The following is a 24,268-nucleotide window of genomic DNA, read 5'->3' on the forward strand; positions in this document are numbered from 1 at the left end:
GCTAAACCTGAAAAAGTCCATAGCCAGATTTCTTGTAAACTGGACAGCTGGATCCATCCTGTTAATTCCTCCCTCTGCCCCCAGTCTGGCTTTTGATTACTAGCATGTGGTTACTCTGCTGTGGCTGTTTGTTTAAATAAAGTTCATCTTCCAGCTCTTGGTCACTGTGCTGGCTAGTTTTATATCAACTTGCTACAAAGCTGTAGTTACTGGAAAGAGGGAACATCAATCGAGAAAATGCCCCACCAAGATTTGCCTGCAGGCAAGCCTGTGGTACATTTTCTTGACTGATGATTGTGTGGGAGATCCCAGCTTGATGTAGGTGGGGCCAACCCTTGGCTGGTGGTCCTGGGTGCTATAAGAAAGCAGGTTGAGCAAGCCAGTAAGGGAGCAACGGAAATACAACTGAGAGAAATTGGTACCAGCTCATGGGATATTGCTGTGACAGACCTGTGTTTTGGAGCACAACCCTGGCTTGTGAGGTTTCAGAGGGAAGTTTGAGAGTTTTTCAAAGACTTTATCATGTGATTTTTGTTTTGTTTTTATTAAGAATTTGAAGTTCTGATTGGCTGGGGCTGAAGAATCCACAGTGTTAACAAGAGGCCAGCAGCACTAAAGTGAAATTTTGCTTTACTGAGACAAGTGATGCTGGTCATTGGGGCTAAAGAACCCACTGAGGTTAAGAGACCAGACTCCCTGAGGATCATACGTCTGGGCGTATTTACCCAGGGTCAGCATACTAAAGCTGTGGTCCAGAGTGGGCAAAGACTTACCTGATGTGTGAGAATTTCCCAGGTGGTACTGGTCTTAAAGCCATGAAAAGTCATGCATGGAGAGCAGCTGAGGCTTGGCAGCAGGAGAGGCTGGGAGAGCCACAGGTGAAAGTGCAACCTCAGTAGCATTGACAACCATTAACTGAGGGGTCATAGGGAGAGACTGAGGCTTGGCATCATGTGCCAGGGTCAGAATCACTGAAGGAAGCCCAGCCCAGAAGAGGTTACTGGTGAAGGTAAAGCCAAGTTGTAATGGAGACACAAGTGTTTTGAGGTATGGTATCACCATAAAACAACTGCCAAGGACAGCTGCAGCTGTGGAGTGGACCTGCACTTTTGAGACAAGCTGTACATACTGAGGTAAGCCCTTCGGAGCCTAGAGACTGTGAGGTCCTCCATCTGACGGTGAGCTTCACAGTTAGATTTTGGTTTTGCTTTGATATGATTGTGTCTGTGCCTGTCTTTTCCCTCTTGGAGTAAGAAAGTTTTACAGGATCCTATAGTTAAGAAGTTTTGGAATTATGGACAGACATTGAACTTTTAATGAAATTTTGGATATTTTTAGAGAGCTTTGGATATTTTTCTTTTTTAAAGATTACTTATTTTACGTATATGAATACGCTGTAGTTGTCTTCAGACACACCAGAAGAGGGCATCAGATCCCATTACAGATGGTTGTGAGTCACCATGTGGTTGCTGGGAATTGAACTCCAGGACCTCTAGAAGAGCAGGCAGTGCTCTAAACTGCTGAGCCATCGCTCCAGCCCCAAGCTTTGAATATTTTAGAGAGACTGGATGTTTAAAGGGTTTGGATTTTTAAAGGCTGTAAGACTTTTAAAGGTTGGGATATTTTATATGTCATTATGATAGTAATGTAAAATTGCCATTGTGGGGACAAATGGTAAAAAAAAGGTTCTGGTTGAATGGTTATGTGTGTCAAGCTGACAACGGATTAATTATGCTGTCTAGTTTATTGTGCCAATTTGACACTCTGGAAAAGGAAACCTTAGTTGAGAAAATGCCCCCATCTGATTGACCTGTGGGCAAACCTATGGTGCATCTTGATTGATGATATGTGTGGGCCCAGATTACTGTGAATGCAGCTGCCTCCTGTACCTGTGGTCCTAGATGGTACAAAAAAGCAGACTTAGAGGCCACGAGGAGCAAGCCAGTAAGCAGTGTTTCTCCATGGCCTCCACATCAGTTCCTATCTCTAGATTCCTGCCTTGAGTCCTGCCCTGGCTTCTCTGGATGGTGAACTACAATCTGTAAACTGAAACAAGCAAAGCCCCTTCCTCCCTCAGGTTGCCTTTGTTTGGTGTTTTGCCACAGCAGTGGAAACCCTAAGACACTCATCTCATTTGGTCTCTGTTCACTCCTTCCTGTTGTGTTAGTTACTTCTGTTGCTGTGATTTAAAAAATATATATCATGACAATTTACAGAAGAAAGAGTTTATTTTGGCTTATGGACCCAGTCAGTTAGATCCCACAGTGGTGGGGGAAGCATGGCAGCAGGCGGCAGGCATGACAGCTGGAGCAGAAAGCTGAGAACTGACAGCCTCAACCTGCAGGAACCTCAGAACTCTAAGATTTATAACTCTTGTTATTCTGTTTCTTTTTGATTGGGATACAGTGTCCATACCATAAAACTTGCAGTCTTGACAGTTAAGAGGTCAGTTCCCTGGCTGTAAGGCCATCAACATTTTACGTCACTTCCCCTTCCACCTCACCACGGCTGCTACCCATCTCCTCCACCTCCCCACTACTCCCACTGCTCACATGTCTACCATCAACATCCCTTCCCTCCTTCAACCGATGCCATCTCTCCACCATCTATTATGACCCACCCCCTCCACCCTCCATCTTCACTCTTGTACATCCCCAATGGCTCCTGTCCACCTTCAGAACATTTTCATGTGTAATCTTTACTTAAAGCGTTGGCTTTGCTCCTTGGAGAGACCTTTAAAAATAGAGGCTTCCTTGGTTGCTATGTAGCTCCTGGGAAGCTCTATGTACGCTGTGAGCCTGGCAGTCTCAGGCACTTGTTGCTTTCCACTTTGAAGTCGCAGCTCTGCCTGGACAGGCAGCTTGCCTTTGGCGTCTTCAGTGGTCTCTGCTGACATTTATTTCTCTTTTAACCCTGCTCCAGCTTCTCATGGCTTGTGCCAAGCCACCCGTGTTCTGTATCAGTTCCCTGTACGATGCTGCTGCACTGATGGTGTTTTGTGAATTTTTTGCTTGCAGTTCTCTGAGCTTCTGGGCTCTGTGGATTTATACTGTTTGGGCTTTGATAAACACATGTGCACCCTTGCAATGAAATACTGAACCCACAGACAAGTGAGTGTTTACAGCTCCACAGCAAGGAGGACCTGGGAGTCATCACAGGTGGACATGGCCAGAAGAGAGAACATATCCCATGAATTTATTTGTATACAACATAAAAATACAAATGACTGTACTGACAGGAGCTCATGGGTGTCTGGAGACAGAATTGACAGGCTCATCACAGGCACAGGAGTATCTGGTGGAAAGGGAGGAGTTTTTTGTTTTGTTTTTTTTTCCCAGAAGGCAGTGGTTTTGTGAATGAGCACATCAGCTGTTTTAAGTCTAGAACTGAAAGGTTGCCCAGTGGCATTCTGAGCAGGAGTTTGCCAGCAGGGGGGAAGCTTTTCTTTTCTTTTCTTCTTTTCTTTTCTTTTCCTTTCCTTTCCTTTCCCTTTCTTTCTTTCTTTCTTTCTTTCTTTCTTTCTTTCTTTCTTTCTTTCTTTCTTTCTTTCTTTCTTTTTTTTTTTTTTTTGAGACAGGGTTTCTCTGTGTAGTCCTGGCTGTCCTGGACTCACTCTGTAGACCAGGCTGGCCTCAAACTCAGAAATCCACCTGCCTCTGCCTCCCAAGTGCTGGGATTAAAGGCGTGGCACTGCCTGGCAGGGGAGCTTTTCTTGCTACTGTAGCTGGTTGGCCTTGTCCAAAGGCTAAAGCCTGAGACTGGCCTCTGTCTATGTCACTGAGGATGACCCTAGAGTCTGTCTGGTAAGTGCCAGCTGGTCTAGGCCAGGGATGACAGTGAAACCTGAAGGTATAGAGGTATCATCTTTAGTATTTAAGTCTTTGAGTCTATTTGTATATGTATGTGAGTGTACGTGTGTGAGAATGTATGTGTATGAATGGACATGTGTGATGCCTGTTTACATACATGCACACATGTGTATGTGTCTGAAGTGGAAGCTTGGTGGCCTGGCAGGACCTTGCAGTGATGACATGAATTCTGCTTTTTGAAGGTGGCCACTGCATTACTGGATACCTACATGGCCCTAAATATTATATCTTCATTGGAAATTTGCACTATAAGCCATGTAATTTTGTGTCTTGTTTTTGAGGCCACTTTTAACATCATTTGGCACCAAGATGAACCTCCTGATCCTTCCCCATCTTTGCCTGTGTGTGTGAGTGCCCTTATCTTTATGTTTACCAGGCCTTTCTATGGGCCATCTTATGTGTGCAGAGCTGGCTGAGTTGGCTCTCTGATCCAGCATAGACTGAATGCAGTTCCAGTCCAAACCTGTCACGATTTCATGGAAAGCTGGGTGGCCGCTCCAACTCTTGACTTAAGGGTATTCCTCAAACAGGTGCCTGGTCAAAGGAGAATCCCCTCTAAACTTGTTGACCTCTGCTAGTACACGGCGAAGGCCAAACTCAAGTGTCGTTTCTTAGGTATTATCTACCTTGGGTGTTTTGTTGTTGTTGTTGTATTTGAGACAAGGTCTCCCACTGTCCAGGAACTCATCAAATAGCCTAGTCTGCTTATCAGTGAGCCGCAGAGACCTATGTCTCAGCTTTGCTTGCTTTTTTTTTTTTTTTTTTTTTTTTTTTTTTTTTTTTTTTTTTTTTTTTTTTTTTGCGGGCTCCAGCTATTGACCTCATGTCCTTCTGTGCATCTAGAAAGCACTTTCCTAGCCGGGCAGTGGTGGTACACGCCTTTAATCCCAGCACTTGGGAGGCAGAGGCAGGCGGATTTCTGAGTTCGAGGCCAGCCTGGTCTACAGAGTGAGTTTCAGGACAGCCAGGGCTACACAGAGAAACCCTGTCTTCCTCACCGAGCAGCATCTACCAATCCCAGGCACTCGTTGTTCAATGTCACTGAGTTTGAGGTCTTGATCACAATTACTATGGAAAATTATGATAACACCCAAGCCAATCTTACATTATTTTCCTTTTGATGAGAGTTGAGCATGTTTCTACTGAAAGTGGCTTGGTTGCTGTTTTGAGCTGCACATTTATTCCACACTCTTACAGTGTGTCCCTGTCTCTGAAGCCTGAGAGATACGTGGGAGGGGATAAAAGGATTTGGTTTGTGATGCTGGGGGCCTGCAACATCCCATGGTGTGCCATGTGCAGACTAGACACGCAGAACAGCTGTAAATCACATGCCCGAGACCATGGGGAGCCTGACATGTGACCTGTGGCCCTGAGCCAAAGATTGGAGGTGTCTCTGGAATCAGAATTCCAGATGCAAGAATCTTGAGTGAGTCTAAAGACAAGAGATGTGTGTTCCATCTAAAGCCAGACCAGGCCACTTGATCTGTGTGGGCTCTGCTCCATCCAGGATGTCCATGGATTGTTGATAGCCCTTTGTCAGGCTAAGGCAGATCTATTGCAGACTGTTACCAGGTCAGATGTTGGTTTCTTCTTGAGAACCCTCTCAGGCCACCTAGGAAAAATGAACCCAACCACATAGGTATTCCTCAGGCCAGTCAAACCCACACTGCAGTCATCTATCACAGGTCATCTGAGTGTGCTAGCTGCTCATAGTACCCTCACTCTGTTTATCTCACAATGCCAGCCATCTTCATCACTGATGTGCTCTCTTTATTTGATGGTCCTGTCCAGTCAATGCCTATAAAGCTTCTCTCAGTGGGGGAATCCTGGTCCATTCTTGCAGTCTGGTGAGATAAGCCCTCAGGACAGTGGTTTCCCCTTAGCTTTATGTCTGCGATCTGACTGTTCCATGGCTCTCCTTCAGGGACTCCAGTTACAGACTACTAGGCATTCCTGTCTCAATTGTGCTCTGATCTCAGGCTCCACCCTTTAGTCTCACTCTCCTGGATCCTCTCGGTTTAACCCTGCTTCCCTTGGTGATTAGACTTGCATTGTACCCGAGGTGACTGTATTTTTTCCCTTCAGTTCTTACAATGAGCTTGTGCTTCTGCTTTATGCCTGTTTTCATATCCCTGACTGCTTGTTTACGTTGGCTTCATAAAGGGAAGTGCTCTTCTTGCTTTATCTGTTGCTGTGATAAAACCAAAGGCAACTTTGGGGAATAGTTTATTTCAGCTTACACTTCTCGATGATAGCCCATCACTAAGGGAAGGAACTCAAGGCAGAAACTGGAAGCAGAAACCAGGGAAGAATGCCTCTGTGGTTTTTTGTTTTTTCAAGACAGGGTTTCTCTGTGTAGCCCTGGCTGTCCTGGAACTCACTCTGTAGACCAGGCTGGCCTCGAACTCAGAAATCTGCCTGCCTCTGCCTCCCAAGTGCTGGGATTAAAGGCATGCGCCACCACTGCCCGGCAGAAGAATGCCTCTTAAGATGCTCCCTGGCCTGATTCCTCTCCCATCTGGCTATCTTCTCAAGCCTAGGATCACAGGCTTAGAGATGATGCAACCCACAGTGGGCCGGACCTTTCCATATCAAGCATCAATCAATATAGTCTCTTACAGACATGGCCACAAGCAAGTCTGACCTGGGCAATTTCTCAACTAGGTCCCCTCTTCTAGATGACTCTAGCTTGTGTCCCAATGATAATAAAACCCAGGACAGGCAGGTTGCCTTAGAGTTACCTACCTCTTCATTGTGTATATGGAGTGTGAACATGTTCATGTGGGTGTGTGCACATGGATGGAGCCTAGAGGTCAACATTCAGGATCTTTCTCGATTGCTCTCCATCTTATCCTTTCAGATAGGGTCTTTCAATTGAACACGGAACTCACTGATTTGCCTAGGCTGGCTGTCCTGAGTTCTAGAGGTCTCTGTGTCCCTTGCTCTGGAATGCTGATGCCTAGCTTTCACATGATTGCTGGGGATTTGAACTCAGGCCCTATAGGTGTTCACACATTGGGGGGGGGGGGTTGTAACCAGGCAGTGAACCCACTGAGCACAATCCCACCATAAAACTTGCTTGTGGAGGTCTGACTCTTCATCTCTACATCCTCCTGATGAGGGCCCTTTCTCAGGGTGTGTGCTGGCTGAGGTCACTGGCATTTTCCCCACAGAGTCCTCTGACAGTACTGTGCTGTGGGGTTCATCCTGAATCTGCTGGCCTCAGGGGACTTTCTTCCCACTGACCTGTGGTATTTATGATTTTTGCTCTCCTAAGAGCTGTACACTGAGTTGCATGCTGTTTTCTCCAGGGTAGTTCACAAAGGCTGTAGGGAAACTCTAAGAAAACCTCTGTCACCTGCTATTTTTAATGTACAATCCCATCTTCCCTGGCAGCTCTGAGGGTTACCTATAATAATTGTAGTAAGCCTGTCTTTCAGATTTAAGTTGAATATCTCTGGCTTTCACATTGGTTTTGTATTTTATTTTGTCTTATTTTTGAGATAGAATCTTGCTATGTAGCCCTGGAACTTACTATGTTGCCCAGCCTGGCCATGAATTCAGAGCAATCCTCTTGCCTCAGCTTCTTGAGTTTCAAAATTTACAAACTTGTGCCACCATACCTGGGTATCTTTCATATTTAAATGGAGTTTTTCTCTCTTATGACCCTGATCATATTGTTTAAACAGGAATGAAGGGAAGAAAAGCTTTCTTTAAAGGCCATGAAACTATACTAAAGGTAGGCGATCTTCACGGTACATGATGTACCTGCTGGCGAGGAACACCGTTTCAGAGTTGCAGGCTTCACGACATGGCCTAGGGAGAACAGGAAGAGATGGGCCTATGAGGGAGTCCAGAGAAGGATTTGCAGGGCTCAGAGAAGAAGGGCTTATAGACGCATGGGCCATGAAGAGTTCCAGGAAGGGATGTGTCGGCATTAGAGCAGCTGAAAACAAGCAGGTGAGGACTGCATACTTCTGGGGCTGAGTGGCTGGACCTATGTACAGCCTGAAGCAATCAGATGGTCACAGGGACAAATCCCTGCCCCAGGTCTTCTATGTCTCTCTAGCCAGGCTTCACACTGTCATGGTCAGCAGGGGCTGGATACACTGTTGGGGATGGTAACAGCGTGATGATGAAGGCCACATCCTGAGCCTGTCTGCTTGTGGTGTTGACCCAACACCGACATCCCATCCCCCAACAAACAGATCACTTCAAGGGCATTTTATTCAGTCCAGCTCTAAGCTGGTCTACAGTCAGATACAGCCCTTGTCCCCAAGGGAGACAAATGAAGAGTCCAGCTTCAGGAAACCTGCTCTGTAACTCAGGCCTTCCAGAGAGCCATAGGCTGCAGCCTGGTCAGGTCTAACCCGGGAGACAACTGGAATGGCCTAAAACAGACTGGGCAGCTCACTTCCACGAGGGTATGTGTGGTGGTTTGGAAGACCAACAAAGGGTGCTCCGGGAAAGTCCCACGGGGAATTGGACCCTCACTGGGAGTTTGGTGTATTGGGTAGAAATATCCTGGGTCAGAGATTCTTAAGTATCTTGGGGCTGAGCTAGCTGGGTTTTTCTTCCTTTTTCCCCCGTATGTTGCTTTTGGCTCTTGGTATTTCCTATTAGCCATCTCCGCTCTAGCACAGTGAGAGCCCCGGGCCTTAGCGTTGCTGACACAGACATGATGGACATTGCTGGACACTCCTGGTTCCTAAGTCTCTCAGCAGCACCCTCAAGAGGAGTTCATTAGGGGTCTTTGGGGAAGCTGTGTCCAGACAGGACAAGCCTGGCCACAACATCTGGAGACCAAGCCATGTTGACCAGAGTAGAAATACCAGAAAAAGTGACACTGTAGGTGAGGTGCAGGATTTATGGGATCTCCCAAAGAACCCTGGGCTCAGTGACACCTTGGCTGGGTGTTCCTCACAGTGTAGATGGCAGTCACCCACCTCCCCCACCAAAAAGCAACAGGGTGGCTGTCAAGTCTTCGAGCAGCACAGATATAGACCCTGATGCTTAACTCAGCTTTAAAACGTGCTAAAGAGCACGCTCCACACCAGGCAGCTGGGGACAACGGTGGCACATTATGGCGAACTTTATTTTCACATTACAACTCACTTGGGAGCTTCAAAAAAATACAAATCCACAACTTCACTGCTGTCCCTGGAAAGCCCTTTGTGATGTTACCAGCTGCCTCCCCTAAGGTATCCCAATCTGTCGCCAGTTCCACAGACGGCCAGAATAACTCAGGTCATCAGTGAAGGCCCTAAGCGTATCCTGACAGGGATAAATGGAAGTATAGATACTCAGGACCTCTGCCTCTTCTTGTCTCCCCTCTCCTCAGTCAAGGACCACAGTGCCTCAATGCCATAGCTGAGTAATAGGCAACAAGGGACACCAGTATGCTAGTAGCATATGCTTTCCAAGCTATTTCTGCTGTGTGACTTGCAAGCCCAGTCACATCCTATGAAGACAGGTCCCTGTCTGTAAAACAACACAGGATCACAAAGTCTCATCACCCTGACCCGATAACCTATGGAGTTAGGAACCCAGAGAAAGACTGAGTATGCTTAGAAGCCTGGTCCCTAGAACCCACCCACTCTCCTCAGCTCGTCTCTAGGATACATGGAAGGTGCCATGGGAGGAGCCTGGAGCCCTAGCTAGCCAGGGAGTGCAGGCGACTGTGGAGAGAGGGAGGCCCCATTCCACCCCACCAGATAAATTGGGCCTTTCTTTGAACTTGTTCCTGAGTGGTATCCCTTCAAAAAGAGCGAGAGTGAATCTAACAGCTATGCCTTTTTCAGAACAATCTCAAGTTCATGGTTGACTTACCACTGGCTCAGAAGAGGGTGAAAAAAAAGCCGGCAAATTTAATGTTACCACTCCAACTATTTGCCAACAGTAACACTGGTGTATTTTGTAAATGTACAATACAGAGAGCACAGCCCCACACGACAGGTGCCAGGTCACATGCAGCACAGTTCCCCTTCCTTGTCAGAGAGTGTTCTTTAACTGAGGACAGACGGTACGTGGAGCATAAGCAAGGGACTCGGGGCACTGTGAAGCGGGCAGCTCCTCGCCGGCTGGCCCCAGTCAGATACACTATGGTGATAAGTTCTTTCTGTGTAGATGCGAGAGAAAGATGAGCCATGCTGACAGAGGATGGGGCAGGCAGGTGGAGCCACCGTGAGACAGAAGGCTGACTTCCATGTTGCAGGATTGGCTCTCTGTAGAGATACAAAGTGCTCAGTTTGCAGATCTGCTGGTACATGACCTTGATGATGACGACATGAAGGGGAGGGAGATGGGCGACCCAAGCAGGCCAGCAGGGTGGTGACGGGCCAGAGAGGGCTCCTGATCTCTCTTGTGGTTGGGCAGGCCCCGGTGGCTCACAAGGTCCTAGACGCAGCCCACGGTCAGGCAGGCGGCAGCTCCTTCCATTCTGAAAGGGCCTCCGCGCAGGCAGAGGCCACAGGCAGTCCTCAGGTCCTAGGCTTAGGAGCACAGCACTGGAGGCTGTGGTGGCTGGAAGGGCTGAAACTGCAAAGTATAGCCCGTGGGTGACTCAGGCACAGGAACACGGGCAGCATGTGGCCCCAAGGGAGTGCATGGTGTCACACATGGAAGCAACAAGAACACAGCTGGGGGCATGTGGGGCCTGGCAGCTCACTGGACCATGAGAGGCAGTGGGGGCTTCACCTGGCCAGGGCCAAGCACTCATTGGCCAGGTGCAGTGATGACACAGGGGTCACGAGCACATGGCTGCATGGAATTACAGTGATTGCTGTTGCCACTCAGAACACAACACGGGACACACACACCGCCCTGGGCCGCCCAGCGCTCACGCCACCCGCCTGCTGGGGCTGGGAACTGGATGAGGAAGTTATGGAAGATGAGTGGTCGTTGTGTTTGGGTGAAATCCCTCTGCCATATGTGGGCCCTGGGAGGTCTGTGGGGGAGGGGGAGCGTGGCTCACCATGAACAGAGGGAAGGAATGTAGAGCATGGGAGATCAAAGTTATGGCAGCCAGTATCAAGTGTCTAGGGATCTGTGGGGCTGAGGTCCTGAGACAACCAGCTCTAGACTGGTTGCCCCAAGTACGAGGGTAGAGTTGACTGCACTTCGCCTAGTTGCTTACTGGAGATAACAGCAGTTATAATACTGGTTACTTAGAATAGTACTCTGTTAATAAAATAGGGGGCTATACAGAGCAGAGTGGGGTATTAGACAGTCAGGTGCTGTGTTACTTGGCACAGTGAGTCATGAGCGTGTAAGGTTTTAGCCAGGCTAGAGGGAGTCTCTTCGTATGAAAATATGGAAGGATCTAGGTTTGTTCTAGCGGGGTTTTTGGTCTACTCACACATTTATCTAGATTGACTTCCTGTCACCTAAGTGGCAGTCCTCAGGAGGTCCCTAGTGCTAGCTCTGTGGATGAAATGCTTATCGTCCACACACAAACACTACCTATACAGTATGTATACATATATATTTATATATTTATATATTTATATTATATAAAGTTTACTTATGTATTTTCATCACCCATATCAGGTCTACTTATTATTATTATTGTTATTTTGCCCTCTGCCAATAACAGAACAGTAACACAGCCAGTCTGGGGGTTGGTTCTGTTGTGTCTGACTTTTCCATCTCATGTTGTCTCTGCTAGGATGGGTTTTCGGATGCGTGTAGAGTGAGGGCTGACAGGGTGGGAGGCAGTTCCACTTCTCCTTGGTCAGCGCCATGTCAAGGCCAATGGTGGCTGAGGCCCAGCCTTGGGCCGAGGGAGGACTGGGTGCCAGGGCTAAGCCGGAGTAGGATCTCTGCTCCATGGAAGGCAAGCCCATGGGCCCACCCAGGCTATGAGGGCAGAGGGAGTGGAAACAGTGTTGCCTTGGGCTGGTCTGAGGCTGGTGCCTGGTAGGCCTTCGTGTGCCTGGTGTGTGGGAGGCGGCTGCCTAGACTGTCTACACAACTGTGCTGATGCCGCTGGGCTTGGTCTTGCTGCTGGTTGGGGGCGGTGGGGCAGGGGGCTGCCCATGGTGATGCACTGCGTGCCCTGCATGACCAGGGTGAGCTGTGGGCAGAGGCGGATGGCTGTGCACATGGGCCCCATATGGGGGGTGCCCGCCGTGTGGGCCATGGTGGTACTGGTGAGTGTGCTGCAGGTGGGGGGGTGGGTGGTAGTGGTGGTGGTGGTGGTAGGGTGGTGGGTTCTGCTGCGCGTGGCAGTACTGTGCATGATGCCCATGCAGTGGGCCTTCTGAGGGCCCAGGGTGATGGGCGTGAGGGGGTCCTGGGGGAGGTGCTGAGGGTGGGTGGGCCTGGGGAGGGGGCTTCCCTCTCCTGCTCCCAAACAAAGAACCCAGGAGAGAGGAGGAGTTAGGCACGGGCTGGGGGGGGCGAGATGGGCACTCTCGTGTTGAGGTCGCTCTCCGGCGCATGTGAGGACTGCTAATGATGGAGCCCTAAAAAGGAAATTCATAGAAACCAAAATTAAAAGATCTCAAAGCACACAGGCCAGACCAAGTTTTCCAAATTCAGAAGTCACCCACTGAACTGCTAGGACCGAGGGTAGGACGGATGCGGGCTTGGCCTGTGCAGGGGCAGCTGGGGGCTGGTCCTGATGGAGGTGAGTGAGGGGCATCTCCTTTCTGTGAAACAGCACAAGGGTGCTTCTGCTCATGCTGTGCTGCTGCCAGACTGAGACATCAGCCCACAGGACGGTAGGTAGGGTGTTGTGAGCATGTGAGGCCAAGGAGTGGCAGTGAGTGTGGAAAAGGAACGAACCTGGTTCCTGGAAAGTTGGGCCCTAAACCCTCCTGGGACCTCTGCCCATGTGGGGGTCCACGGGTGTCTGGGGAAGGTGGTATCAGACAGGTAGGACCCTATAACCTTATCCTTGGGGGTGGAGGGCATGGCCTAGAACTTTCCTTGCCGCTGCCTGTTTCAAACCCAGGAGGAGTAAAATGTCTGTAGGCCGAGTCAAGGTGTGGGCAGCAGTGAGCAATGGGGGGGGGGGGGGGGAAATGAATGAGAGCTCATGAAATCCACACTGACTCTTCCTTCCTCTCAGAAACTCCTCCTGTGAACTAGCTAAGCGATCCCATTGTGTCCTGACCCCAAACACACAGCCAGTAAAACTCCAGGAAGGAAGCGATGGATGGCGGAGCATAGGGACAGGCGAGTGGGGCCAACACATCCAGCAGTGAGAGCTGAGGATGAGTGGGGGCGGGTGGCGCTTGCGCCCGGGCAGGACCTGAAAGCCGAGACGTTCATCATGCTCAGGGACCACAGGGAACGGGTTAAGTGGAATGAGAACACAGAATCCACAGCCTCCCTCTCCCCAACCCTTGGGTCAGAACAAGCAGTGAGAGGCATGGATGCTTCTAGGCAGAGAAGCTGCATGCAGGGCGGAGGCAGGCAGGGCGGGAGGGCCAAGTCTGTGTCTCTGCAGGAAGGGGAGGGAAGAGCAAAAAAAGACAACATAGAAACCAAGGGTGGGTGACGCAGGACGGCCAGCTGGACCGGGCGCTTCCTACTTACTTCCACATTGCTCTCTAGCGATCCCGCACTGCTGCGACGCCCTCGCTTCCCTGCCCAGAACATGCAATACCAGAGGTTAGACACGCACACCAGGCCTGGTGCCACTGCCACCTGCCGCTGCCACTGCCCAGAGCTGGGCTGGCCCCTGTGTCTGCCAGGTACGGAGCTCGGACGGGCTCAGTGCGGAGGCTGGCAGCAGTGCAGCGGGGAGTTTTAAAAACAATGGCGTGAACGAGCACTCGGCAAAAGGGAGACAATGTTTTTAAAACTAGGTCCAACTTTGTAATGCTTATCCTGAACTGTGGTTTTGGGGGAGGGGGTCTGAGGTGGGCAGGTAGGTATCACCACTTCAAACTTCTGCCTGCTCACCTGACTCAGTGCAGCCAGCCTAGGATGGGGTCTGGGGGTTACAGCTTCTGCAACAGCACAAGGCCCCATGATCCCCAGTGGATTTCATATATATATATATATATATGCATATCCACATGCATGTTCACATATATATATTCTCCTCCTTGCTTTTTGGGGCAGAGCTGTTGGTCAAGGGGAAACTGAGATTTGGGCCCCTTGTCCTCTGGGGCTGTGGTTTGGTTTGTGCAGTGCCCTGGTTCCTGAGTCTAGCTCCCCTACACAGAATACTGCAATGCATTCTAAGTCCAGAAGTGTCTACAACAAGGACACAGCACATGGTGTGTACTATCAGAGTATGCTGTTTATGTCAAAGGGAGGTTGGGTCTTCCAGGAGCGCACTCATGCCTCAGTGGTCCCTTCAGAAGCCTCTCCTTGACTTCTTCCCTGAGAGTGCAGGGCATGGAGCTGCCCTCCCCTCTGGATCTCCCATAAGCTTCTGTGGGTGTGGCACTGGCTATGAGCCCCATGCTGTACGTGTCAGAGAGAAGCATCCTGGCGGAGACAGGGCACGGCCTGCACAAAAGTGTTGGTGGGCACTGGAAGATGAAGCGACTGCTGTGCGCCTCTCAGGAGGCCGTGGCCTATCTTCAGGGCCCTGAAAGCTGCTGTTCCTCAAAGGAGACTGGACTGCACAAACGTATCAGGTGGAGACAACTGTGTGTCTTTCAGCCTTGCCATGACCACTAAGAGGACCAGTAGTGACAAGCAGATGTGGAGGAGAAGATCTAGTTCCTTTTTTGTCTGCTGTCCCCAAGTCCCAGATTCATGGGAGAATCTGAGTCACAAGGAATGCACTGCACCATGTAGACATCAGCTGCTGGGCGTCCCGGGGAGATAGCCCCTTCCTATGGTGAGAAGAAAGGTTGCTTCTCCATTTGCAGGTACAAAAGAGGGTTCCCAGTGAGGTCCAGAGACACGGCAAAAGTAGACTTTGAGCTGCAAGGGATACACTCACTACTGCTTAGACTCTTGGCCTCAGTTTCCCCATCTGTGAGATGGGTATTTCCTGCCTCCAAACTGTCCTTTGGAGGCCAGGACAGTATAACATGATGAATGTCCCTTCTCTGCTGTCATTTTTCAAACAAGCTCTCAAACCCCTCATGCTTGGGGCTTTCCAGAAAAGACCAGATGGCTTATATCCTGAAGCCCAAACTGGAGCAGAGAGAAGTGATACTGCCCAGTGGGAGCTGTAGTTTCTTCAGTTTCATCTTTTCCACTTCTCAGCTCTCTCCACAATCAATCATAGAGCTGGGTGTTCACTGCTGCACCTCACACTCCTGTTCAAACATTCAGGCCAATGAGAGAGCAAGGCATGCTGGGTGCATAGGTTCACCCCCTGGTCTGCATGGTTCATCTGAAAGGGTCTCATATCATCCTCAAAGACTTGGCAGCATTTCAGATAGGATGAGCTCTCTTGCGTGCATTCTGGCCTTCAAACCTCACCCACTATTGAGGACAACGGGTTCTTTACATGCATTGAGTTGTCACAAAATGCTGACAACTGGGGAAACTGACTGCCTGCTCAAGGATGGTGGCAGAGTAATGGCATAGGCTTCAGACGCTGACTCCAGAACCCATGCTGCCCAGTCTCTGCTGGCTGAACATCGTGCAGTAGGAGGTGATACAGCTGTTCAGTGCTACCATCTCATAGATGGTCTGCCCTGGTATAGGATATGAAGCCTCTGGGATTCCTGGGATGACCTCTCTGTGGGAACTTGGTGCTTGTCAATAGCTGGGGAGGCCAGGCTGGGCATGGCTACTACGGTGTCTGCTATGACAGGCTCTGGCTCTTGTGGCCAAGGGAAGCGGATAGGCCTAGAGCTGGGTCTCCTCTCTCCCAAAGGAAGGCGTCTATGGATGAGCCTGCCTGTGAGCCATCCCAGGTTCTTGCTGGGCTTAGGCCTTGTCCATGGTGGATAGGCTACTGCAGATCAGAGGTAGCTGCTCTCAGAGTACCCTGCCTGACAAAGGCCTGCATCTTCATGATAGTGCACCTGACTGTCATCACCTTAGGCTTAGCACAGTGGCAGCTGTGGAGACTCAGGAAGATTTGGCTGCCTGTTGGGGCCTTGATGCCCAGGTCAAGCACCTTGCTTTTCCAAGTGCCCTGCCAACATCTTCAAGGGTAAGCTGCTGCTTTACTGGGCATCACAGGAGGTCTTGGTCTGAACTCAGATGCCTGGGATCCCCTCTGAGTTTTTTTGCCCCTGGAATCCTTGCCTCTGTAATTCAGAGAGCAGCTGTATCAAGGAGCTCCATCCTTGCAGGGATGCAACCAGGGCATCCCTGAGCCTGCTGCCCTGGGCCTCAGTCACAGCAGGACCACTGCACAGACTCAAACCACCCCAGGGCCCAAGCAGTCGAGTGATATGGCTGGGTTGAACAGGCCACTGGGAAGCTAGTGATTCTCAACCAGGAGTGATATGACATTTCTGGAGATGCAACAGGTTGTCACAACTGGGCAAGTTGCTGCTGGCCTCAGTGAACCCAAGCACAGTGCAACGGCAGGCAGTTATTTGCCCCAGAGTGTCTCCAGTGTCCGGGTTGAGAAGCCCTCGCTTAAACCCTCATGCTGGTGGTGAGTGTCAGATTCTCACTATGAAAAAAAAAATGACAAAAGCAAAGAAAACTCAAAAAAGGAAAAAACAATTCCTGAGAGATGAGAAAGCAGTATGAGGCAGAGCTGTGGTAGGAGGGCAGGCAGGAGTGCTGGGCAGGCTCAGAGGGCCCCACAATAAGTCCAGGTCACACAGCTCCGTGAATACTGACTGGCTAGACACTTGTGGTAGCTAAGGGGCCGATGTTCTGACAGCGACTGTTTGCTCTCCAAGGCTAGATGAGACCACTGAAAGCAGCTTCCCCAGCCCATAGTACTCTCTACCTGTATGAAATCTAGGAGGCTTGAGGGCTCCTGCATTCTGAGGTTAGGTGGCTGGCACCAAATTAAACCACAGAAACAAGGAAACATCACTGCCAGTGAACAGCTTCTACCATGGTTATCCCCAAACCCTGGAGCTAGTCACACCTACTGCAGCAGTGGCTTTGGGGTAAGAGAGGCCTGGAATTCTCAGGAATGGAGCTCTCTAGGAAGCAAAACCAAGACAGTGAGTGGCAAAGGGGTTCCCAGCGGCTCAGTAGGCTCCATTTCGTTAGCGTAAGAACACACAGCAGCAGAGAGCACTTGGGATGCACCAGCCTGACGCTCTTAGCCTTAGAGCAGTTGGTACAGGGGAAAGCGATAGGGACCCTGGGAGAAGTAGGGAAGTAGGGTGCCATCCCTGGCTGTCTTGCACAGACTGTCCTGTGGACACTTCTGTGTTCCACTGCCATCCTGGAGTGTTCATGGACTTCCCAGAGCACCGTGTCCATGCCCCCGCAGCCCTTTCCAGCACCACAACTGCCTGTACGACAGGCCTCAGTCCTGCATGCACCAGCTGGGAGGGTGCTTCTCAACCCAGCTCTTACCCGCTTCTGAGAGGTCTCTCAGTGAGCTGCTGAGGGCGCTGCGCTTGAGGCCCTCGCCACTGGCATAGCTGTCATCCAGGCAAGCCCTGCTCAGTGTCCCGTTGCCTGACTCCTTTTTGAGGCTGGAGCACTGTGACATGCTGGGCCGCACAACACCTTTCTGCTTCTCAAGCTCCGCTGTAACAGAGCAGGAGGAACAGTGAGAGGCAGTGGGAAGAGGGGAGGGGGATTCCTGGGAAAGCAGGCATGATGGCATCCTGGGCAGTGCCTGGGGACCAGGCTGCCTTCGATAATGAAGACTAGCACTTAGGGCTCTGGAAGGGGAGAAGAGTGGGCCACCCCTATCTACAGAGGAAGAGGTGGGGACAATGTAGAGACCTTGAGCCAGGATCCTAGCAGTTACTGGGCCAGAATGAGGGTAAGGATTGAAGGGCATAAACCAACTCCTCAGTGACCAGAAGCAAGGGCCAGGCTAAGACAAGCAGTGTGCTAAGGGGAAGGATGTCTCTCTAAGCCCATGGTGGGGTGGAGGGTTGGATGGGGGAAACAAAAACCTGGATATCACATTGCTAGGTCTCGAGGAGTTCTGGCACCAACCAGCCATGAGTCAGGAAGGCTCCCTGGGAAGACCGTTGGGACTTATGTCCTATGGGGTGCTTCTCTGTGTCTTGCTTGGGACTTACACTCTATCCGGTGTTTCTCCATTTCTTGTACTTCAGCGACAGACTCCCGCAGGTCATCAGTGAATTTCTTCCGGTCCTGAGGGTTGGGAGCGTTGAAGTTTATTAGCACTTTGATATCTGCTCCAGGGACAGCAGATGTCAGCCGGATGCCATTGGGATAGTCTGCAAGCGAAGAAGAAGGGCTGTGGAGTCAGCAGTCACTATGGTCCACTGACCAGAGAATAAATATGGTGTGCACTGGAATGGGCCCCGAGGTGGGCTCTGCAGAGGCAAAACCATAAGCATGGCTTCTTCATGATACGGGCAACAGCCTAGCCTGAAGCCTGTGGCCACTGCCAGGGACTAAGCCCTAGAGGACAGTAACATCCTCGGCTTAAAGGATAGGCAGTGCTGTACCCATATTACAGAGCAAGGGTTGGTTCCAGGGTAATGAATGCTCAGCTTCTGCATGTCATTGGACTATTCACTGAATGCTTCTCTTGGACATGTCATGGATGCACCCACTTCTGCCTGTTAAAACCCTGGTCCTTAGCAAAGTATCACTCTATTTGTCTAGTCTGAGAGGGAAGGGAGTGTGTACCCAGAAGGCTTGCATCCCAGCTGAAGGTGACAGGGCCAAAGAAACAAACATTCCCGGTCACACCCAACAGGTCCTAGGGACTCACACTGGTTCTCGAAGAGCAGGACCTGCATGCCGTAGAGGGAGAAGGACTGCCGGAAGCTGTATGTCACCGAGTTCTTCTTCTTCTGGAAGATCTTGGTGACCTAGGGCAGCAGACGTGGAGCTGAGGTGCAGTACTGGTAAGGAGGCTGAGGTCCCCATGCCATCTTAGCTGTCACCAAAGCCCAAAACACTGGGGACGGGCACCTAAGGCAGGGTGCTGCTGACCTCACTTTGTCAGGACTTGCCCTTTCCGACTGCTCCTAAGAGCAAAACTGTTGTCTCCAGGCTAGCAGAGAGCTGGAAAGCCCATCACACGAGAGAGGCTCTCTGCACAGGAGGACATTCAGAGCTGGGGTAATTTGTTCAAGGGTTTGAACCTTCATGTCTGAGTGAGGTCTCTGCCTGGATTGTTACCAAAGAGACCAGATGCCAGCCAGTGACATGATGACACACTAGTGTCATCTGAAAAGTACCTCAAGTGAGGAAATCTATTAGAGTGGCAAGTCTCTATTGGCAACTCGATGGGGCATTTTCTTGATTGAGGTGCCACCCCTGAGCAGGTGGTCCTGGGTTGTATAAGAAATGACACCCAGGAAGTCAGTCAGCAGCATTTCCTTGTTTTGGTGCCTGCCCTGACTCTCCTTCATAATGGACCCGAAGCCAAGCTAAACCCTTTCCTCAGCAAGTTGCTTTTAGTCATGCTGTTTTTCACAGCAACAGAAAGCAAATAGGCGGGGGGGTGGGGGGGTGGGGGGGGTAGCCTGCCTGCCAGCCTGGGAGTGTGGGACCTGTTGAGCAGGGCAGAATCCTCCACTGCCAAGAGATACACACTTGGGAATGGCACTTGGAGGTTCCCCTCAAGTCTTAGAGTTTTCTGAAGCAGCAGAATGGGCCCAGATCTAGAGTCCTACAACACTGAGGCACTCTGGAGTCAGGGCTCCTGGCTGTTGACATGGCACAAGGGACACCTCTGTTCATGCCTATGAGTTAAGAGTCTCTTGAACTCAGACTCTGGGCCAGTGTCCTTGCTCAGTCATGGGCATAGGACATCTGGCTCCCCACCCGCCCACCCCCAATACCACATACCACTAGAAGGTCATTGAATAGGAAGATCTCTCGCTGGTGCAGTCCCAGCTTCTGGGGTTTGTTGGGGTCAGGAACTTCAAAAAGCCGGCAGTAGCAGACCAGCCGTCGATGGGGAAGAGAGAGCACCTGTGCAGGGAAAGACACCAGACTCTGGTCACCTGTCCCCAGGGGCACTCTGAGACCTCTGCTCTCTGGGCAGGACTTAGGTTGTGTTTGCCATGCCCCCTTCCCATGTGTTCAGTTGGCTCCCTAACATGTCCCAGAGAACTCAGTGTTAGAGAGGAAGCTATGTGTTCTGACTGCCCCCCCCCCCCCCAAAAAACACCTTTACTTATCAGCCCTCTTTTTGCAGACAATCCTCCCAGAGTCCTCCCTTAGATGAGAAAACTGAGGCACGCAGAATTTAGAGTAGCAGGTGCAGCAGGACACTACAGGGCCGTGCTCTGATTTGAGTCCCAGGGACATTTACTCAAACCCTACTCCTCTGGTGCCTTCTGCTGCCTGCTAGATTGCCTGGAAAACTCTGGGGATCTGGCCAGGGCCTTGTCCTGTGTTTTGCATACAAGCTGCTGCAAGTATTGACACTGTTTACAGGAGCACTCTACAACTGCACCAGAGCCATTCGCCCTTCAGACCACACTATAAGCCAGTATTCCGTGGCAGAGGGGCAAGCTACCAGCAAGGCCTAGCTCTGCTGTGGGAGTCCTGGCTCTGGCAGGATACGGGTGGTTTGGTAGAGTCATCCCTCTAGGCCTGCTCATAAGAAGTCAGCCAGTTGCCAGCTGCTTGGTGGAGGCGCTACGTTCAGGTCTTCATTTTGAGGACTGAGGGTAGACAGTTTGGGCAATCTGGCGTGCTCAAGTAGCTCAGTAAGAGGGAAGATAGAAGACAGTAGGCTGCAGGCAGCCATGGCAGGGCCAAGAGGACAGGAGTATTGGAGTCTTTCCTTGGGCAGTCTGGGATGGTGTGTGTGTGTGTGTGTGTGTGTGTGTGTTGCCCTGAGAGGACTGACGACCGGTAACTGAGCATACTGGAGACTGCCAGGCATGTGCCTGCTTGCATACTCTGGGACTTGGGTAGACAAACATGGAGTGGCTGGGGCAGAGGAGGTATGAAGTGTGAGGGACAGGGACAGAGTTAGGGCAGGAGTAAGAAATAATGGAGAGGGGTGGGGGATGCAGGAAAGCCCTTAGTGACTACATAAGTGTCCTCTCAGGCACACTGTTTCAGCCTGGGGTCAGCACAGGTCGGGCCAGGACCCTATCTGCTTGGCTTGCCACCGTCACCTTCCTTGTATGGCTAGGATCTCAGGACCCACAAAGGTATGGGGCTGGGTAACTATGGAATTGAGCTTGGACTCTGTAGGAGCCTGAGGCACGGCAGAAGAACTGTAGATGGGGCATCAGAAGAGCAGAGTACTCACACAGCCAAGACCATGATGCAGGGATCCAATCTATAGGAAAAAACAACACACAAGAAGTGAACCGATGTTCCCAAGGGTGTTTCTCCCCACCCTCCACAACACCTGCTCTTTCTCTTCAGCCACTAGGGTGTCCAAGAGTACTGCCCAAAAGAGGCCCTGGTTTGCTGTGGTGTCTTGGAGGATCTAAGGGCATCCCTAGACCAAAATTGAGCAGGCAACAGACCACATGCCACTGTAGCCCGTTAGTCACTTGAGGGCCAAATAATCTTCTCAGGTAAGCAGCTGCAAGAGGAACTGCTTAGAAAAGCTGCAGCCCAGGCTGGGATGGCCTTTCTGGTGGTGGCAGAGCTGATCCAGGATTACACTGAGGGGTAGAAGATCAGGCCCACCGCATACCGGCTTCTTGCCCACGATGAGCTTCTCAACCTTCTGCACCTGGGACACGTGGTCCTCGTTGGTCTTCAGTTCTCGCTTACGGATTCGCTCATAGATCCCAATGAGCGTCTCCCGGGGAATGTCTTCACCGTCATCCACACCTGGTCAAGGGGCAGGGATCAGACACGAGAGTGGCTGGGGTTTGGGCAGCCGTGGCTCCATGCAGCCTTGGGCCCCCCAGGCAGACCTTACATTCACATGTTTCTAGCTGGACCCAGCAGATAAACATTTTCCTGGTTTTCAGCAGAGCCACAGCCCTTCCAGGCCCCAGTTATGGGTCCCCTTAAGTCCTCCCACCAGAACCAGCAGGTCACAGAACAGGGCTGTGCCACCTTCTATAAGCCACGTCCACAGGCCTTGGTAAGTCTATCTCACAAATGAAGCAAAGACCTGTGACATGGCCACAATGGTCCCATCTCCACATGTGAGACTAGAGGAGTGTGGTTCCCAACCTTCCTAATGCTGTGATCTCTCAGCACAGTTCCTCATGGTGTGGTGACCCCCACCCCACCATAAATTTATTTTGTTGCTACTTCATAACTAATTGTGCTACTGTTGTGAATCACAGCGTAAATACTGGACATGCAGGATATCTGATATGTGACCCACAGGTTGAGAACCACTGGCCTAGGGTATACATAGGCTATGCAAGCTAAGTGTGAGTCAGGCTCTGAGGCACCTGGAGCTAAGTCCTATCTATGCCCCTTCCCAGATCATAACTATAGGTAAGTGACCCGGTCTCCTGTGTTTGGTGTCCTCCTTGGTATGGCAGGTCATCAAGAGCATCAGTGTCATAGAGGAACAAGAGAGACTCATTGCACATCTGAACAACCTCTGTGGAGCTGTGTCATCTGTGGTATTGCAATCCTATGGCAGAGGCCTAGGCAAGGCTCTAACAGGGTCACTATAACCACAAGCACATAAACCATCTTTTTTACTACAGTGAAAATTTTGGGGGGAACAGAAACCCTCAGTAGAGCAGGTTCCCTGTAGCAAACTTAGCCCTTCAGCCTGCACAAGACGGAGACTATGACGACTCATAAGATATCCCACCAGAACCATCACTTCTAACCCTCTTCTCTTCTGCTTTTGAGGAGCTTGTCTCATGGGAGATGAGACACGTGGCATTATTGCTTCCCTCTCAAAGGCTGAGAGACCTAGGATCCACTCGGACACCTTACTGTGTGCCCCACATATAAGGACCATAGAGGTGCAAGTGCGATGAGAGACTTTTTACAGATGTCTGAGCAGAGTAGCTGCAACAGGGGCTCTAGGAGCTGAGCCCAAGACCTTCACGGAGGAGGTGTAGCCTGGGGAGCCTTTCACTTTCTGTTTTTCAAAGATAGACTATGAGCTAGCAAGATGGCTCAGTGGATAAAATGATACATGGTAGGAGAAGAGAATGGACTCCCCCACAATCGTGGCCTGTCTATCAGGCTCAGGATAGCTGGTTCCTCCTATTGCTTCTGAATGCTCATACACAAGTCCACACAAGCACATGAGATGTAACTTAAAGACAAATAAAAAATAGACATTTTTTAAAAGCAGTTTTACGCTCAAGGAAAATTTAGCATAAGACAGGGAGGTCCCTAGAACTCCCTGTACCCAGCTTCCCTGGCAATATCGTCAGAAACATAAGTCTATGGCTTACATAGTAGCTCAGTTTTGGTGTCTGGCTTCCCATAGTCTTAAGTGTGTACAAACACCATTACACAGATCTAGAGAGATGACTCAGCAGTTAAAACTTGCTGCTCTTCCAGAGGACTGGGTTTGGTTCCCAGTGCCCACAGGGCAGCTCACAACTGCCAGTAGCTCCAGCTCCAGGGGCTCTAAGGTCCTCCTCTGGCCTCCATGGGTACCAGGCACACACATGGTGCATAAACACACATTCAGGAAAAACACACACACACACACACACACACACAATAAAGATGGAGGCTGGAAATATGGCATAGAGGTTGAGAGCACCAATGCTCTTCCAGAGGACCCAGGTTCAGTTCCCAGCACCTACATGGTGACTCACAACTGTTTGTAACTCAATGCATGTGGTGCATAGACATGTGTACAGGCAACACACAAATACACATAAAAATGAATATATTTTAAAAACAACAAAGAAAACATTAAACCATCACACAGAATAAGGCCATTGCCTCTAAAGTCCTAATTTCCTTCTATCCTCCTTTCCCAAAGCCTTGTTTAGCCAACTTCTCTGGTCTTTCTCAGAAGCCACACAAGTAGGTTGGCAGGTAGCGTTCTGCACTGGTTGCTTTCTCTTAACACGTGATCCATGTCTCCCCCAGATCCACAGCTGGTTTCTGTGTGCTGACCAGCAACCCTCGGTGTTTATGCACCTGCATCCACCCTTTCATTATGGCTCCTTGCTACTACTTGGTGTGGTTATGAGTAAAGAAGCTCTAAGGTTGAGCTGGAGAGATGGCTTAGCAGTTTAGAACCCCTGCTACTCTTGCAGAGAACTTGGGTTGGATACCAGCACCCACATGGTGGTTCACAATCAGCTGTAACTCCAGTTCTAGGAAATCTGATACCCTCATCTGACCTCTGCGGGCATCAAGCATAGAGATCTCTCTCTCTCTCTCTCTCTCTCTCTCTCTCTCTCTCTCACACACACACACACACACACACACACTACTATGTTTGAAATAAATAAATCTAAAACTATGTTGCA

The 24,268-nt window shown here is 50.3% G+C and overlaps 1 protein-coding gene across 11 annotated transcripts in view; it reads right to left on the minus strand.

Moving 5' to 3' along the window:
- Positions 1–8,945: 8,945 nt before the first annotated feature.
- The window catches only part of Iqsec1 (IQ motif and Sec7 domain ArfGEF 1), a 316,986-nt gene continuing 301,663 nt past the window's right edge, over positions 8,946–24,268 (minus strand). For 6 of the 11 annotated variants that reach the window (XM_034512266.2, XM_076940108.1, XM_076940111.1 and 3 more), the window contains 8 exons: positions 21,541–21,680; positions 21,145–21,174; positions 19,722–19,847; positions 18,637–18,736; positions 17,972–18,133; positions 17,289–17,465; positions 13,413–13,462; positions 8,946–12,334 (listed from right to left, as the gene is read on the minus strand). In XM_034512266.2, the coding sequence (XP_034368157.1) occupies positions 11,834–12,334; positions 13,413–13,462; positions 17,289–17,465; positions 17,972–18,133; positions 18,637–18,736; positions 19,722–19,847; positions 21,145–21,174; positions 21,541–21,680 (1,286 nt within the window). In that variant the 3' untranslated portion in view covers positions 8,946–11,833. The remainder of the gene's footprint in view (positions 12,335–13,412; positions 13,463–17,288; positions 17,466–17,971; positions 18,134–18,636; positions 18,737–19,721; positions 19,848–21,144; positions 21,175–21,540; positions 21,681–24,268) is intronic. The other 5 variants (XM_034512269.2, XM_076940114.1, XM_076940112.1 and 2 more) reach the window with 2 other exon arrangements.

The sequence above is a fragment of the Arvicanthis niloticus genome, chromosome 9 (genome assembly GCF_011762505.2).
Source record: "Arvicanthis niloticus isolate mArvNil1 chromosome 9, mArvNil1.pat.X, whole genome shotgun sequence".
Lineage (NCBI taxonomy): Eukaryota > Metazoa > Chordata > Mammalia > Rodentia > Muridae > Arvicanthis > Arvicanthis niloticus.